The sequence below is a fragment of the Artemia sp. Qi Xiang Cuo genome, chromosome 7 (genome assembly GCF_049724085.1).
Source record: "Artemia sp. Qi Xiang Cuo chromosome 7, ASM4972408v1, whole genome shotgun sequence".
NCBI lineage: Eukaryota > Metazoa > Arthropoda > Branchiopoda > Anostraca > Artemiidae > Artemia > Artemia sp. Qi Xiang Cuo.
The window spans coordinates 45,655,752-45,672,376 of NC_142800.1; the positions used below are offsets into that span (position 1 = coordinate 45,655,752).

Consider the following 16,625-nt stretch of genomic DNA (forward strand, 5'->3'; position numbering starts at 1 on the left):
TTCTTAATGTACTGTGAGCAAAATGCGATATATTTAAAATATCAAAATAAAGTTCCTTCTTTCTAAAGATAATTCCAACTTCCTCTAATTAAGTTAAATCTAGTTTCAAAAATGAAAAGTCCTTAATCAGCAAAGAGAAAAAGTGCAGTCACTTTCACAGGAAGTTTAAACGATAAGAACCGTGTGAACGTCTAAATCATCAAAAATATTTAAGACGTATTATTGAACGAAGTGCTCGCATCCTTGGGGCCACTCGGGACAATTGTGAGCCAGTTCTTACAGCACAAGACTAAAGAGCTAAGTTTGATAGTGCGGTAGAAGTGCTTTTTGAAGATATTCGTATTTGAGAATCAGGACCACTTAGACAGAATTACCCGGCGTACGATCTGGGCAATTGTTTGATTGTTGTATTTCTGTCCCCATTGTTGCCGTTTGAAGTGACTCACTACTGTGCACATAAATATGTAAGTCCCAATAAATCTATTGTTTTTTTACCTGTGTTTATTTAATTTTATGTGTCTGCATATAGTCTAATAACAGGTAATTAGTTCGCAAAATCTCCAAGGACGTTCCCAGGGTATCTGATCTCCAGATCGCTCGAAGAAAAGAGGTCACATTTATATGGCTATATATTCTATTTTCTCCCATTAATTGAGGGCGGCGCTAGCCTAGTTGACACAATCTTTGGCGCTATAAGTGGCGCTATCGGAGAGCTCGTAAGGTGTAAGTTCACGGCCTTTAAGGTATAATTTTAGACTTGACGCGATCAATCTTCATTACCGCTATTAGGACGGCCATAAAATCTTTATTGCTACAAATGGCACGGTCGGAAATTGGAGGAAAACTTGCGAACTAATTAGGCTATAAAACTTTGTAATTTGAATTTAATTATTAGGAGAGATACAGACATATAAGTAAAGTGATTAGGCCTATAACCGCTAAGCTACCTCAGGAAACCCTTTAAAATATCTCATAGGAGATAATAGCCTCCCCCAAAATAGGTTAAGTGAAAAAAAAAAAATTTATCTTGAATTGATTCCAAAAAAATGGCGGACGACCTTAACGAAATTGGTCGCGAAAAATATGGAAATAGCGAAATCTATACCAGAGTACAATGGTCAATCAAATATTGACGAATTCAATATCCAATTGGCCCAGTTTGTACAACTAACAAAAACAGACCTAGGAGCGTTAAAAGACATGCTCCTACTACGATTAAAAGGCCAGGCCTTAACCTTTCTAAAACAGATTGAACATACCATAGGCAATAACGCCAACTTGCCAATAACTACGGTTGATAACTTGTTAAAAGCATTTAAAGATAGGTTTATAGAAACCAGTTCCATAAATAAAATAAGACACAGAGTTGTGCTTCACGACATATCACAAAATACTGGATAATACATTAATAGTAAGCGAATTTCGATAGAATAAAAATATGTAATTGGTTGAGAACAACTGTTTCAAAAAGTCAAACTAAACACCTTTTTGTGAGTTCTTCCTCCAAAATTAAATAATGTGGTAACTTCCATAAATATTCAGATATTGGATATCGCAGTTCAGGAGGTAGAGCGATTGATCGAAGTCGACACGATGGTCGCAAATCACTGTAAAGCAAAAATAAATAGCCTAGACGATTCAAATGCGAACATAAACTTCAAGATCGATCAGGCGTCCCCAAATTTCTTTTCAAGGGATAACTCCCCAGTACCACAAAGAAACAAAACGCAAGAATCCGCTAGGCAGAAAACAGTACGTTTTCAGCCTGTCAAACAATCCAATTACGAAAATAACCCTACAATAATAAGGTGCTATATTTGTAATCGTGTTCGGCATATCGCGAGAGAGTGCCGTTATGTCCCCAATCACATTACCAAGAATTGCTGTCGGTAATACGCAAAATTACGGCAACCATTTGTTCGGAAGAACAAATGTTAGCACCGGTCGTGCACTAGGCTATAGCCAGGGAGGATTGCGCCAATCAGTACCTTACAACACGTACCAACCAAATTTTTATAGCCCTCACCCCAACAGACAAATTAATTACCGATTTGAAAACCCAAATACTCGCCAAAGCCAATATAATACGAGAATGCTATATAGAAATCACGAAAATTTGCCGATGGGGAATGAAAATTTTGCAAGCCAACGGCATTGGTAGTCAGCGCCAGCAAGCGGCACTGACAAGGGGACATCCACGTTACCATAATAATGCATGGCGAAGGCAGATAGACGTAAATCAATTAGATATGCCTACGGAAACTCATACGTCTGAATATCTATTACAGGCACCGACGCATGAAATAAATCCTCAGGGAAAATTGTCGGGCCCCTCAGAAATATAAATTAGACCCCGAGGGTGTTTGGAATATTTAATAGGTCCAAGAAATTGTGGTGGCGTCTTGTAGTGATATTAATAACAAGTAACCTATATTTAATGATTTTTGTGTAGAAAATGTTTATTTTAAGGCTTTGATTGACTCTGGTGCAACGATTAGTATCATAAACTCTTGCGTATTTAATATGTTGCCTCTGCATATTAGTAGACAGAAGAACCTTAATAATCCCAATTTAACTAGTGTGACAGGCCTTACATTGGACGCAAGAGGTTCAATTTGCGTAACCGTAAAAAGAGACAATAGGAACTTTATGAGCAATTTTATAATATGCGATAACTTTCCATATGAAGCAATCATAGGCACAAATTTTTTAATGTCCAATAGAGTACTTTTAGACGTAGCAAACGAGAGGCTTGTCTACCCAGCTAAGGTGGGGTAATAAATTTCTACCTTAAGAAATTGTAACAGAGTATACAAAGTCAAAATAACATTAAACAAAATTACTGACGGAATAACGTCGCAATCTTTTGAAACTGATGGAATAATCAGAAACTTCTCAAATTATTCTGAAAGACATTTTAGAGATGAAATAAATTTAAATAATAAAAGTATTGAATTCGCGAAAATAAAAATAGGAGATATGCGACAGTACAGGTGAAACGAAATTAAGAAAATAGCTGAATTATGGAAAAACATAGTGAAACCCAACGTGACGCCACAAGATGCCGCAATGGCGCAGCATAGCGCCAGTATGAATCTAATAAATAATGAAAATCAAGAGCAATATTAAGGATTCGCGATAAGGAAAACAAAAGTCCCTCCCAAAACGATGCAAAAAATTCAAACATCACAGATGATTGAGCCAGTGGTTAGCAAATCCGAAATATGGTTTGCGAACCCATCTGAAATTCCCGAAAATCTGCTATGCGAGGATCAGATTATATATTATGACAAAGGAGAAGGTTTTATTTGGGTAACTAATAACCACGAAAATGATACAATTACAATAAAAAAGGGGACGTGTTTAGTTCAAATCCAAGTTTTATCAGAGAATGATTTAAATACATGGGAAAATTCTAAAAGAAACCTAGTTAACGGTATTAAAACTTCAAATAACAAATATCCTTTAACTAAATCACAATTTTTAAACAAATTTAATATGGATCATATTACAGACTTGGAACTTAAGAAAAAATTATGCGAATTATTTTGTGATTTTAATGATGTGTTTTCTGCATCTTAAGTTGACATGGGACTGATACCATTTTTTGAGCACGAATTTTTCACCACTGGTAATCCTATAAAGAAATAATCATATCATGCGTCGTAAAAGAAAAAAGAATGGTTAAAAGATAAAATTCATTAATTAGAAAAAAATTATATCGTACATCCCCGTTAATCCTATCTCGTCCGTCGGGGATTTTGATACCAAAATAGAATGGTGATCTTAGACTTGTAGTAGATTATAGAGCCCTCAACAAACAAGTAGTTAGCGATAAATTTCCTTTACCAAGAATAGATGAAATTCTTGACTCTATTTCAAGCAAAAACAAAATTTTTACTTTCTTGGACCTTACCCAAGGCTACCACCAAGTGAAAATAGCCGAAAAGGATGTCCGTAAAACTGCATTTTCATCATCTGAATGTGGTTCATATGATTACCTAAGGGTACCATTTGGACTTAAAACAAGTTCAAGCGTGCTATGTAGACCCCTATTACACCTGTTAAGAGGATTAAAGAATATCATTCATTTTGTTGATGATGTCATATGCGTGGGAGAAAACACTGAACAACACTTAGCAACATTAGCTAAGGTCTTCGAGAAGTTCAGACAAGGCAATTTAAAATGCAGGCCTGAGAAAGTAAATTTATTTCAACACAAAATTAAATTTTTAGGAGTAGTAGTAACACAAGGAGAGATATCCCCAGACCCTGATAAAATAAAATGTGTTGAAAATCTCAAACTGTCCAAAACTCTGAAAGAATTAAGAGGAATTTTAGGTCTTACTGACTAATTTAGAAAATTTATACGTAATTATATCCAAATTGCAAAATCCCTAACAGAATTGACTAAAGGAAACCCTTAAATTATTACCTGGCCCTACGAATCTTAAACTTTTCGAAAGCGTCTCAAAAAGGCACTCACTTCCGAACCAATATAATTACTACCTGATTTCGAAAACGGAGGATTTGTGGTTACGACCGATGCTAGTTCAAAAGGCATTGGGGATATTCTTTCGCAAATAATTCCCATGGGAAACCCTGATCCTTTCCAAGGACCTTCTAATAAAAAAAAATAGAAAAAGTTATATGCTACTCGAGTAGAACCTTATCAAAAGGCGAAAGTAGTTATTCCGCCACAAACTTAAGAGTTATTCTCTTTAATCCACAACTTAGACAAATTTAGACACTATTTAATTGGTGGAAAATTTATACTACGATCAGACCATGAAAGCTAGCAGTACCTGTGAACATTTAAAAACACCATAGGAATTCTAGCCAGAAAGCTTATGAAAATTCAAGACCTAAAATAGGAATTTAAATATTTAAAAGGCAGACAAAACGTAGCTTGTGAGTGCTTTAGTAGATACCCAGAAAATGTTCCGTCGAAAACTGAGGAAAATGAAGTTAACGCTATCAATGCTAAGAGCAAACATGGACGTAAGAAAAACAAAGTCAAGCACACGGTAAAGGAAAATAAGGCTAACTATTGTCCCTTGTCGTTAGAAAATATAAAAAGAAAGCAAAAAAAGACGATATGTGTTCGGCGCTTATTAATTATTTTGTGAATGACAATGCGTAACCGGATAGATTCAAAACTCTTAGAAAAGAGATAGATAATTTTTACTATGATCTTGATGAATAAATACTGTGTAGAATCGTGACTGCTGAGACAAAAAGAAACCAAACTTCAATAATACCTGTATTACCACAAAACTTAATAGTGCCTGCATTTGAATATTTTCATTCAGATATAGGTGGACATTTAGGAGTAATGAAAACTTTCCATAAATTAAAACAATATTTTTACGTGCCGTCGGCAATGACAAAACTTAAAGAATTTGTAAGAACATGTGAAGCGTGTAACTTAAGAAAAATCCCCCAGCTTATACTAATCCTCCAATGGGAAGAGTCCCGGTAGCAAAGTACCCCTTCAATATTATCTCATTCGACTTATCCGGAACGACCGGAGGCTTGCCTGTTTCTAGCAGAGGCCATACTTGTATTCTTTCAGTTATAGACCATTTTTCAGGATTTACTTTTGCAAAAGCATTAAAAAATCAAAGTGCTTACGCCACTAGTAAGGCGTTGGCGCAATAATTTTTAAAATTTGGCATTCCTAATAAAATGTTGAGTGACAGCGGAGGTAATTTTGTTTCAAAAGTAACAAAAGATTTAATGAGTTTTCTTAATATAGAGAAAATGGTGACAGTTCCGTACCACCCACAAGCTAATGGTAAAATAGAAAATAGGCATAGAATATTTTCGACGGTATTAAGTATTTATACAAAAGAGAATAGGAACGACTGGGATCAGTTCTTACCTTATTTAACTAACGTAATCAACACTGCTTATTCAGAAACAACTAAAGATAATCCATTTTATTTACTTTTTGGTCATGATTTTAGAATCCCGTATAATGAGATTATTGAATCTCGGCAGTATTATAATAGCTCGGAAGATTACAAACAAGAATTCATGAATAGGATGAGGAAAAATTATAAAATAGTTAGGCAAGAGTTGAAAAAATGTAAAATAAACCAAGAGCTATGAAACCAACCCAAAGTCAAGGTGAGTATAGATTACAAAGTAGGAGACTGCGTCTACATAAAGAACGACGCAAAAACGAAAGGCAAAACACTTTCAAGCAAATATTCTGGACCATACAGAATAGTCAAAAAGTACAATAAGGAATATACTTTTGAAATGGAAAACCCCGATAGTGGAAGAACTTACGAGGCGCATGTTAGCCGAATAAAAAGAGCCAAATTTCCAGAGAGATGGGTATCACATCCCTCCTCTACAGATTCGTCAAATGCAGAAAATGAGCCCCCTAGATTAAGATTGGCAGAGCTAAAACCCTTTAATTTCAAGCAAGACTATTTCGAGAATGACAGTGATGAGGAAAATTTTGAAGAATTTTTAGCTATGGAAAATCTAGTTATTCCAAAGAAAAAGTCCCTAATACCAGTAAGAATAAAAACGCCAAATAGCTCAAAAAGTTCATCACCAGAGAGCGCGGGAGAATTAGATTATATGAATTTCGATAGAATTCATATTCTATATGAATATATATATATGAATATATATTCGGGATATAATCCTATCGAATTATATCCCGATAGAATTTCGACCCCTTGTCCCCCCAAAAGATTTCCAGACGATAAGATTTCCCCTGCAATACCGATAGAAAGGCCCCTTTCTTTACAGGAGGAATTAAACAGAGCTGTAGAAACCCCCGGTATTACTTTAAAGAAAACTCCTCCCAAAGATTCAACTAAAACAAACCTGCGAGAAGCTATGGATTTAATAAATTTTCCCATAAAAACGAGTCAAAGTACATTGCCCGAGAATAAAACTCCCAAGGATGACCAGCAAGGTCAATATCACAGTGGACTTCATGGAGGGAAACCCTAGTGCAATAAATGCCCCATCCCCCTGAAGACATGGCCTTCAAACAGTGGAGGAACCCCGCAAAAACTATTGATTCCTCCCAAAGCTCTCAAGAATCTTTAAAATCCCCCGAGTTGAAAGCTCAAGGCGAGGACTTAGAGAATAAACCTTCTACTTCCAGAGGAGTAGAAATTTACGAAGGAAGGGCAGGTGATACCTCAAAAAGCGCCACCTCTAAAAGTTCTAATCCGGATTCGTCGGAAACTAGTTCTGAAGAGTCTGACAGCGAATCAGACCATATAGTACCTAAAGAAGTAGGAAAATCAAGACCGACCTCAGCAGCCGCACACAGTAAACAAACGAAATTAAATGGCCAAGAATTTTTGAAAAAAAAATAAAAAAAGTTCTATTTTTTTTCTCTAAAAAAAACCGAAAAAGAAAAAACCGCAAGAACCCGAGGAGAAAATAATGACACAATCAGGTAGAACGGTTAAAAACCCGACAGATAGAAGTATCCCTAATTAATGTAAAGACAAATTTCAAATCTCTTATAAAAATCAACTTGTGATCCACCATAATAAATTTAACAGTGTGCAAGTAAAGTTAACCAAGTCAATATTAATGAAAAAAAAATAATACGAGTGATGTCAAAACATTGGTGATCAGAAAGAAAGGCCCAAAGTAGGAAGCTCGTGGTCGACTGAGAACGACATGTGGTGTTGGACCACGTTTTGTGGGAAGCCTGGGGAGGAACTCGAAGCCCATGCAGCTTTTAATTTGTTGTGGGCGTGCTTGCCCTCGTATTTTCTATGAAAAATCGACCCATGTCCTAACCAAGATGGATATTATCCAAAACAAGAAATTATCAGTACAGAAGCGTCTAATTATATGAAATATTTTGTCTTAGTGCAGATTATAATTATTTTAGGCCTACACATAAAATAGGATACCAGCGTAGTTATGTGCAGCACGCTTGCTTATTCATGTGTTTCTTACTCGAGAAATACAATTTAAAATTAAATTGTGTAGCGATTACCAGCTACGCTTTAAAGCTATATCTCAACCAGTCATAGAGGTATATCACGACCAGAATAAAGCTTGGAAGTCCCAAATTTACTTTCCCAACCTATCTAATCATAAAATATATATTATGTTTTACGCCAACAAATCAGTATTCTTTGGCAAATGCCACACAATGATTACATAATAAGAAATAACCTAAGTAAAAATTAAAGTGCCTTTGAAAAAAAAAATATAATAATAAGAAAGCAGTAAACAAACGAATTTTGCAAAAAATGGGTAAAATTAATGATAAATTAATTCTAGAAACAAAAAATAAGATGAGGTTTAAGAATATCATCATAATCCTTGTTTTTCACGCAGTGGCCCAAGATATTGTAAAACATGGAGTAATATTCAAGCATGAAAATTCATTGCTAGTGAGCCATGACGCATGGAAGATCTTTATGAAATTGGACCCCAAACCCTTCGAGGCCTTGTTTTAACAAGTAACAAGACTAGGAAGAAACACGAATGAACTCAAAGAATCGACCAATTTCTGGTGGAACATACTATTGGCCGTATGTTTCGTATTCGTGACTTCCCTGACCATAAAAACCCTATTGACTTGTAATTACGAAAAAAATCCTGAGACTAGAAGGTGAAAACCAAGAGAATAACACGAGGAAACGACTGAAATGCAGAGGTTAAATCCAGATCCCCCTGAGAACGTCTAAGCCAAGAAAAAGGGAAGACATTAGAAAACGAGCGGGTATAGAGGTCTCCACTTGTCCTTGCTATGTCTTGTTCCCTCATTGTAAGGTTGTTTGCGTAAAACCGTGTGGTTATGACGCTGCAACATGCGTTTCTTAAACAGCACGGACGTGCGTGAACAATGCAGGCATGAAACATGTTGTAAAATTAGACCTCAAAATTAACCATGTAGCATAAAATCTGTTTAAATGATTATTTTAAATCAAATGTAAAATTAACTGAGTTTTGAAGGATTGTTGAACACGATAAAAATTTAGTTTTGTCTACTAATATTATTTTATTTATTTAATTCTGTCTCATAGCGTAAAATTCATGTATCCGATCAATACGTGACTTATTTGTACTATAAGTATTTACTTTAAAGAACGTGTGACTCTTTCTCGTTATTTTTATTACCGGAAGTGGATTGACACATCAGATATCGAGCATTACAATGAATTGCCAAGTGCAGATACAACCTAGTAGCATCTATTTTCATCAGACCTAAGCCAACAAAGAGTATTTACCATATACGCCAGGCAATTTTTATCCCTTCTTCGTCCACGAAAGCAACAGTTACCTTTGATCATTGTTTCTTCGACCACAAACCATATTACGTATCAGGTAACATTATATTTGAATCTCAGTATCCAGTGCTTTATCGAACTATAGAATCACGTAAATGCTGAGAACCCCATCGATCAGTACAAGATATAAATACATAAATATCGCCTTTGACAATCATTATGGACCCCAGAACCATTTGACTGTATAGTGATGATATTTGATGACCCCAAAAACTATTTATGTGTCACAGACTTACACGTCGAATCCCTTTCGACCATCTCTCGGAATCCATCCTATCCCCTCTGTGTGGAAAGTTCATATCTCTGTTATCCCATAAATGTTACGAGATAATTTCTGAACAATGGACCTGGAAACCAAATATAACCCCAGTGACCAACCCCTCAGTAACAATATGCCCCTCCCACAAGTTAAAGACAATATGTTAAAGGAGTCACTATAGTTTGATGTCAACCCGTTCGAAATCCAAACTTCAATTCCCCCGTGATTAACCTAGGAATTACCGCAAAGGTTAATAGATGCTAGACATGAGCTAACAATTTTATAAGAGACACAAATGAACAATTTTGTGCGAGAATACATTCTCTATGTGCCTCAAAATATCCTAAAAATGATATGCTGAGAAGAAAATAAACGCACTCCCAGTGTTCGACCCCTTAATGATGAGGGACCCTATGAGCTATCAATAAGCAGGTGAGAATGAACCCTGATATCATATTCCAACACCCGTAGTTGGAAGCATCATTTCCCAGTTGACAATTAGAGAAAGCTCATCGTGTGAACACAATCGTGCTTGAACTGTCCCATGAAGAAACCATAACGTAAGTACTTTGAGAAATTTTGCCAAGACGAAAAGAGGAAGGACAATAATCTACAACAGAAGGATTGAGTACACTAAAGACTCAAATGGTGATAAAATAGATGTGAATTTACATATGTTACTTCTTAATAACTTTGATAACTCAAAAATTCCAATATCCTATCATTAACGTTGCGTAGCAAACATACCCAGTGAAAGTGTTTTAATTTTACCAGTGAATATGGTAAACCCAATAGTATGTGTTTTAAATCGTTCTTGCATGTAATGTTAGATGTCCAGATATAGTTAGGTGTAGTATTATCATGTTATTCATTTAATGTAGCGTAGATAGAAAGTAGTGTGCCATATAAACAGCAAAATCAAAAAAAACCTTGTAAAAAGTGAATTCAAAAAAAATGTGAAGGTAGAATAGCCCCAACCTTGTTGGAAATGTAAAATTAATCAGTGTTAGATGTAGAAGAAAAAAATCCTTAATATAGTAGCTAGCCTAGAACCATGAATAATCTTAGTCCGGTAGATGAATTTTAGATAGGGAGGTAGAAAAAAAAAGAAAAAAAAGTAGTAGAGAAAATTTTTAGCACTCCTGATTAAGCCATAACAAAAATATAAAATAATTATGTAGAAGAAATAGTTAATAAATGGCGAACATTTTAAAAGCCCAAAGGCAAGCAAATACTAATGACGGGACGTCATTAATTGATGGGAAGGGTGATATGTACTGTGAGGAAAATGCGATATATTTAAAATACCAAAATAAAATTCCTTCTTTCTAAAGATACTTTCGACTTCCTCTAATTAAGTAAAATCTAGTTTCAAAAATGAAAAGTCCTTAATCAGCAAAGAAAAAATTGCAGTCACTTTCACAGGACGTTTCAACGATAAGAAATGTTTGAACGTCTAAATCATCAAAAATATTTAAGACGTATTATTGAACGAAGTGTTCACATCCTTGGGACCACTCGGGCCAATTGTGAGCCAGTTCTTACAGCGCAAGACTAAAGAGCTAAGTTTGATAGTGGGGAAAAAGTGCTTTTTGAGTATATTCGTATTTGAGAATCAGGAACACTTAGACAGAATTACTCGGCGTACGATCTGGGCAATTCTTTGATTGTTATATCTCTGTCACCATTGTTGTGGTTTGAAATGACTTACTGCTTTGCACCTGAATATGTAAGTCCCAATAAATCTATTATTTTTTTACCTGTGTTTATTTCACTTTATATGTCTGCATCTAGTCTAGTAACAGGCAATTAGTTTGCAAAATCTCCAAGGACGTTCCCAGGGAATCTGATCTTCAGATCGCTTGAAGAAAAGAGGTCACATTTATATGGCTACATATTCTATTTTCTCCCATTAATTGAGGGCGGCGCTAGCCTAGTTGACACAATCTTTAGCACTATAAGCGGCGCAATCGGAGAACTCGTAAGGTGTAAGTTCACGGCTTTTAAGGTATAATTTTAGACTTGACGCGATCAATCTTTATTACCGCTATTAGGACGGCCATAAAATCTTTATTGCTACACTTAATAATTCCAGTAAGCATTGTTTCTGGAGAGATATAATTTTCCAGGCTAAAACCAATAAAAAAAACTGTTTGATATCAACCATAAATCAGGATAGACTAAATTGTTTAGCAATTAAGTTGAATAAAAATGAAGACACGAGGAAAATATATTTTAAAACCCTTTTAGAAGAACAAAAGTTCATGTGCCCATATTCGGTAATGTAAATTTCAAAAGTTATTTTCAGTAGTTTCATAATATCTATAAGACACATACCAAAACTAACGTAAGCACAAAACGAGTACAAAAAGAATAAAAGAGGACAAACACGTAAGCTGAAACTAAACAAATTGGACCATCAAATGTAGCAAAATCAAGAGAACTACCTGAGAAATGTAAATGTACGGGTATTACTGAATAACCAAGGCCATCAAAAGGGACAAGACGAATCCAAGCAGCTGAAGCAAAAGGCACTAAAAATGTCTAAAGCAATGATAAACGAAAATAAAGATCCAAGACATATGTAGTTAGAATATTAGCAAAACTGACGATTAGAGCAAGTCAAAAATGAAACTGAAGAAGATAGAAATATTTAGTTAAAAGACAAGTGGCAGAATCACAACGACTAGAAAACGAATGTGAAAAACGAACAAAACTGTGGTTACAAGATCTGCGACAATGCGGATCAGAACGAATAATAATAAAAATGAAGAACAGAGAAAAGTGTGGTTAGAAGATATAGGAAAATGAGAACAAAGAAATATGCAGTTCGAAGATAATCAGCAGCGAGAATTGCAAGCAACAGTAGGATTCAGAACGTGTCAAAAATGAAAGTGAAGAGCAAAACATGTTGGGTTAGCAGAAACGCTAAAGCAAGTATCAGAAAGAGTAAAAAATAACAGTGAAGGACAAGGAACTGTGCTGTTAGATGAAAGCGAGAATCAGAACGAGTCAAAAATGAAAGTGCAGAAAAATAAAACTTTTATGTTAAAAGAACAACACCATCGCAATCTTCAATGCCAACAAACTGTGGCTAATGTTTGCAACAAAATGTATATATATATATATATATATATATATATATATATATATATATATATATATATATATATATATATATATATATATATATATATATATATATATATATATATATATATATATATATATATATATATAGACATATATATATAAAAAGATATACATATATATATATATATATACACACACACACACACACACACACACACACACACACACACACACATATATATATATATATATATATATATATATATATATATATATATATATATATATATATATATATATATATATATATATATATATATATATATATATATATATATATATATATATATATATATATATATATATATACACTTAAATATTTAATATTTAGCGGGGGCCCCGCAAAAAAAGTTCCAATCGGGCCCCGCACCTAGTCATCAGGCCCTGCTTGGGCCCAATTAGCGGACAAATGTCCGTTTCTTAATTTCATTCTCTCCCTAAAGCTACTATTTTCTTCTGGCCCACGCTATCAATTAAATATCTTTCCAATAACTCTAAGATAATTAAAAATTTAAGCTTGTTTCTTTGTTAGCGATAAGTAGTAAAAAGGTCAGTCTTCCACATGGCATATTTTGTTCATAATCCTAGTAGCTTGTTTGTACTCTGGCCACCACCTTTATTATTAAACTCACTTACTGTGCTCTGAGCGCCCGTAGCCTTATCATTTTTCAATCTTTTTCTTTTTCCTCTAAATCCACCTCCCAAAACAAATCTTTCATGACTTCTAAAATGACAAAAAAACATTTGAATCATTGCCTATATCAATTTTTTTCTATGTCATTTTCTACAGCTGTATTACGATTTAACACATTCCTAAAAGGCTCTACCATCTCTTTTTAACCCTTTCTTTATCATGAGCTGAGGCAGTATTCCTATCTTTAAGTGAGACAAGTCCAGACTGAATGCTTCAGCTCTACTTCTCCACATACCAGTAAAATATTTTGACATTTTGCCCTCTAGGGTTAAGTTCCAAGCTTCCGGCGACCTTATCCTTGGGCTCTCTTTCACATTCCTTTAATAGATGCTTTAGTATTTTCTCTACTTCCTTTACACTTAGATGCCTTCTCTACTTTTCTTACTTTCTTCTTATTCTCGTAAGATATATCACTTAGAAACTTCTCATACAAGCCCCTCTTTTTCCTACCAGACTTAAAGCGTTTTCATAAATATTCTTAGCTGTAAATCATCCAGTATTTTAAACCCTCCAGTTTCCTCTTAAAATGTTCTCGAAAAGTTCCTGTCAAATTCTATAATTCGGATCTTTCAGGGTCGTAGCTACCTGGGAAGTAGTCAGCCCTTGAAAATTTCAGCCATGTATTAACTCTAAAGACTGCTTAATCGGGATCCCAAAGCCAGCACTTATATGCACACTAGTATTCTCTGTCGACACAACCAGTATCAATTTTTACAAAACTCTAACAAAAACTAATAATTTACAAAAATTATATCACTAAGGTATGCCATCTTACCATCATCTAAGTACCAAGTTACATATAGATATTTTATATTGAAATGTCCTATTGGTTATAACTAAAAAATTAAATTATGCCTACAATGCTGTATTAAATCTATTATTTTTGATATTTTCTTCCCTATCCCAAGTTTACTAAGCTAGGATACCTTCTATCCCTATTTATGCAAACTGGACATTAAAGTTCTCTAGTAAAAATTACGCTTCTACTTTGGATTTTGTCTATTTGTTACTGTATCTATAAGCAAAATCCGTCAGAGTTATCACTGCCTCCGTTAGCGTCAGTTCTGCGGGAACATATACCACTATGACTGATACCTTAGACTTTTTGGTAATAAGCGAGCAACTAAAATTTTATTATTAAAACCTTCCCCCCGAAACCAGACTTAAGAGCTGCCTTACTTATCACGAGCTCTACCTTCCAGTCAATGTACCCCTTTCTTCCTACCTTGATAAACAAATCCCATAGTACCTAATTTCTTGTTTCCTGACCTTGAGAGACGAATGGAGGGAAATGTAGAAATGAACTCAAAACATTTTTCCAGTGAGGAGCCAAATCCTGAAATCACCCGAAAATAGAGGTTTCATGTGAAAATTTTCTGAGAGTGTGGGTTAGTTATAAGAATTATAATATATTTCTGGAAATATGCAAAGTTCCTTTTTCTTGTGTGTGACTATGTTTGCGTCCTTGAAGCTTAAAATAGCTTACCTTTGAAGTATCATTATTTTCAACACAAGCATACAACGTTTCGAACGCCATTTACTATACTTTATTAATTGTTTCCAAATTTAATGATGTGAAACACTTCCATAATCATTTTCAGAGGACTTTTCTTATTGTGACTGGAGTTATTGGCTGTCCCTCATTTACTAAACTAAGTTCATTCGACATTTCGAATGAGTCTTTCTCTTTTCCATTGCGCATTCCTTATATGAAAATGATGTGAGATACTTATACCTGGAGAAATACTCTTTGATTTCCCAGAAATACGCTTATTAACATGCCAGTACAATGTTTCACTATTATGCCCTCTGGCTGCATCTTCCAGATACATTTACTATATCTTTATATGTCTTGCTTCCTCTTTACTGGCTTAATTTCACGCGTGGAGGTAAGGGTAATTTCCCAGGGTAAATTTTCACCAGGCTTGAATTGTCCAGAGGATATTTCCGTAGGGAGGGGGAATTTTCCGTGGAGGTGGAGCCAGATTTACTGGCGTTATTTAAGAAGCGATCAGAAATTAAATAAAAAAAAAAAAGTTTGTTTAACTGAAAGTAAGGAGTAGTATTAAAACTTAAAACGAACAGAAATTATTACGTATGCGTGGGGGGCTACCCCATCCTCAACATCTCGCTCTTTACGCTAAAGCTTAAATTTTGTCCCAGTGCTTTAAAAACGACTCCTAAAACACAAGGGTCGTTTATTAGAACAATAAGTAACTTTTTTACAAATGCCGAAAAACTTTACCGTGAAGAGCGAGGTGTTGAGGAGAGGCCAACCCCCCTCGTTTGCTTAATAATTTCTGTTCGTTTTAAGTTTTAATATTGCTCCTTACTTTCAACTGAAAGAACTTTCAACTGAAACCGGGGCCCGGCTTCGAAATTGGCTACATTGGTAACAAAATTGTCAAAGATCTAAAAGACGCAGCCAGAGGGCATAATAGTGAAACATTATAGTGCTACAGGTAGTGACTACAGGGAGTAGTCAATCTGGACTTGCCCCAGTTAAATATAGGAACGGAGCCACAATTAGTGAGAAGAATAAATTTAAAGAGAGATGGGTGAATTATTTTGAAAATATGTTAACCGTGACAGAGTTACAGGAAAATATAGAGGAAAATGAAAAAGCTTATGACACTTTAAATGTGAGGGACGATGTATTTTGTGACGAAGAATTAGTGCCAGTACTACAAGGATTAAAAAAATAATTGCAACTACTACATCCCAAATACATCCGTTAGAAATTTTGAAATAGCCATTTGTTCAAAAGTAGTCCAAAGATCACATAACAAGGCTTTTGGGGTTGACACCCCCCCCCCAAAGGCTGAGGGTGAGGTTTGTTAAGTTATACCCCAAGGGCAAATATGGTTTCTATGGAAAGGGTGGTCGTTTGAACTTTAGAGGAGGCTTATTTGATTGGACATTTATAGGTCTAGTTCCATTTTACAAGTCAAACGTGACGGAGGGCAACTAGCCCCTCCCCCCTCCCTGACATCCTCTTTTTCCCAAACATGTAAGATCGAAATTGTGAGATAGCCATTTTGTTACCAATAGTCCAAAGAACATATAACAATGTCTTCAGGGTGGACATGACCCCCCAGGGGCAAGGATCGTAAGATATGCTCCGGGACATATAAGGTTTTTATGGAACGGGTGGTCGTATAAACTTTGGATCGGATGAGGCTCATTTGATTGGAAGTCGGTGGGGCTTGATTGGGAGTTTTAGTGC

At 35.1% G+C, this 16,625-nt stretch overlaps 1 protein-coding gene across 1 annotated transcript in view; it reads right to left on the reverse strand.

Annotated features, from left to right (window-relative positions):
- LOC148950335 (visual pigment-like receptor peropsin) overlaps nucleotides 1-15,020 on the reverse strand; it is a 146,437-nt gene extending 131,417 nt beyond the window's left edge. The window contains exon 1 of the mRNA XM_089091563.1: nucleotides 14,886-15,020. Coding sequence (XP_088947689.1) covers nucleotides 14,886-14,936 — 51 coding nt within the window. The 5' untranslated portion in view covers nucleotides 14,937-15,020. The remainder of the gene's footprint in view (nucleotides 1-14,885) is intronic.
- Between the last annotated feature and the right edge of the window lie 1,605 nt (nucleotides 15,021-16,625).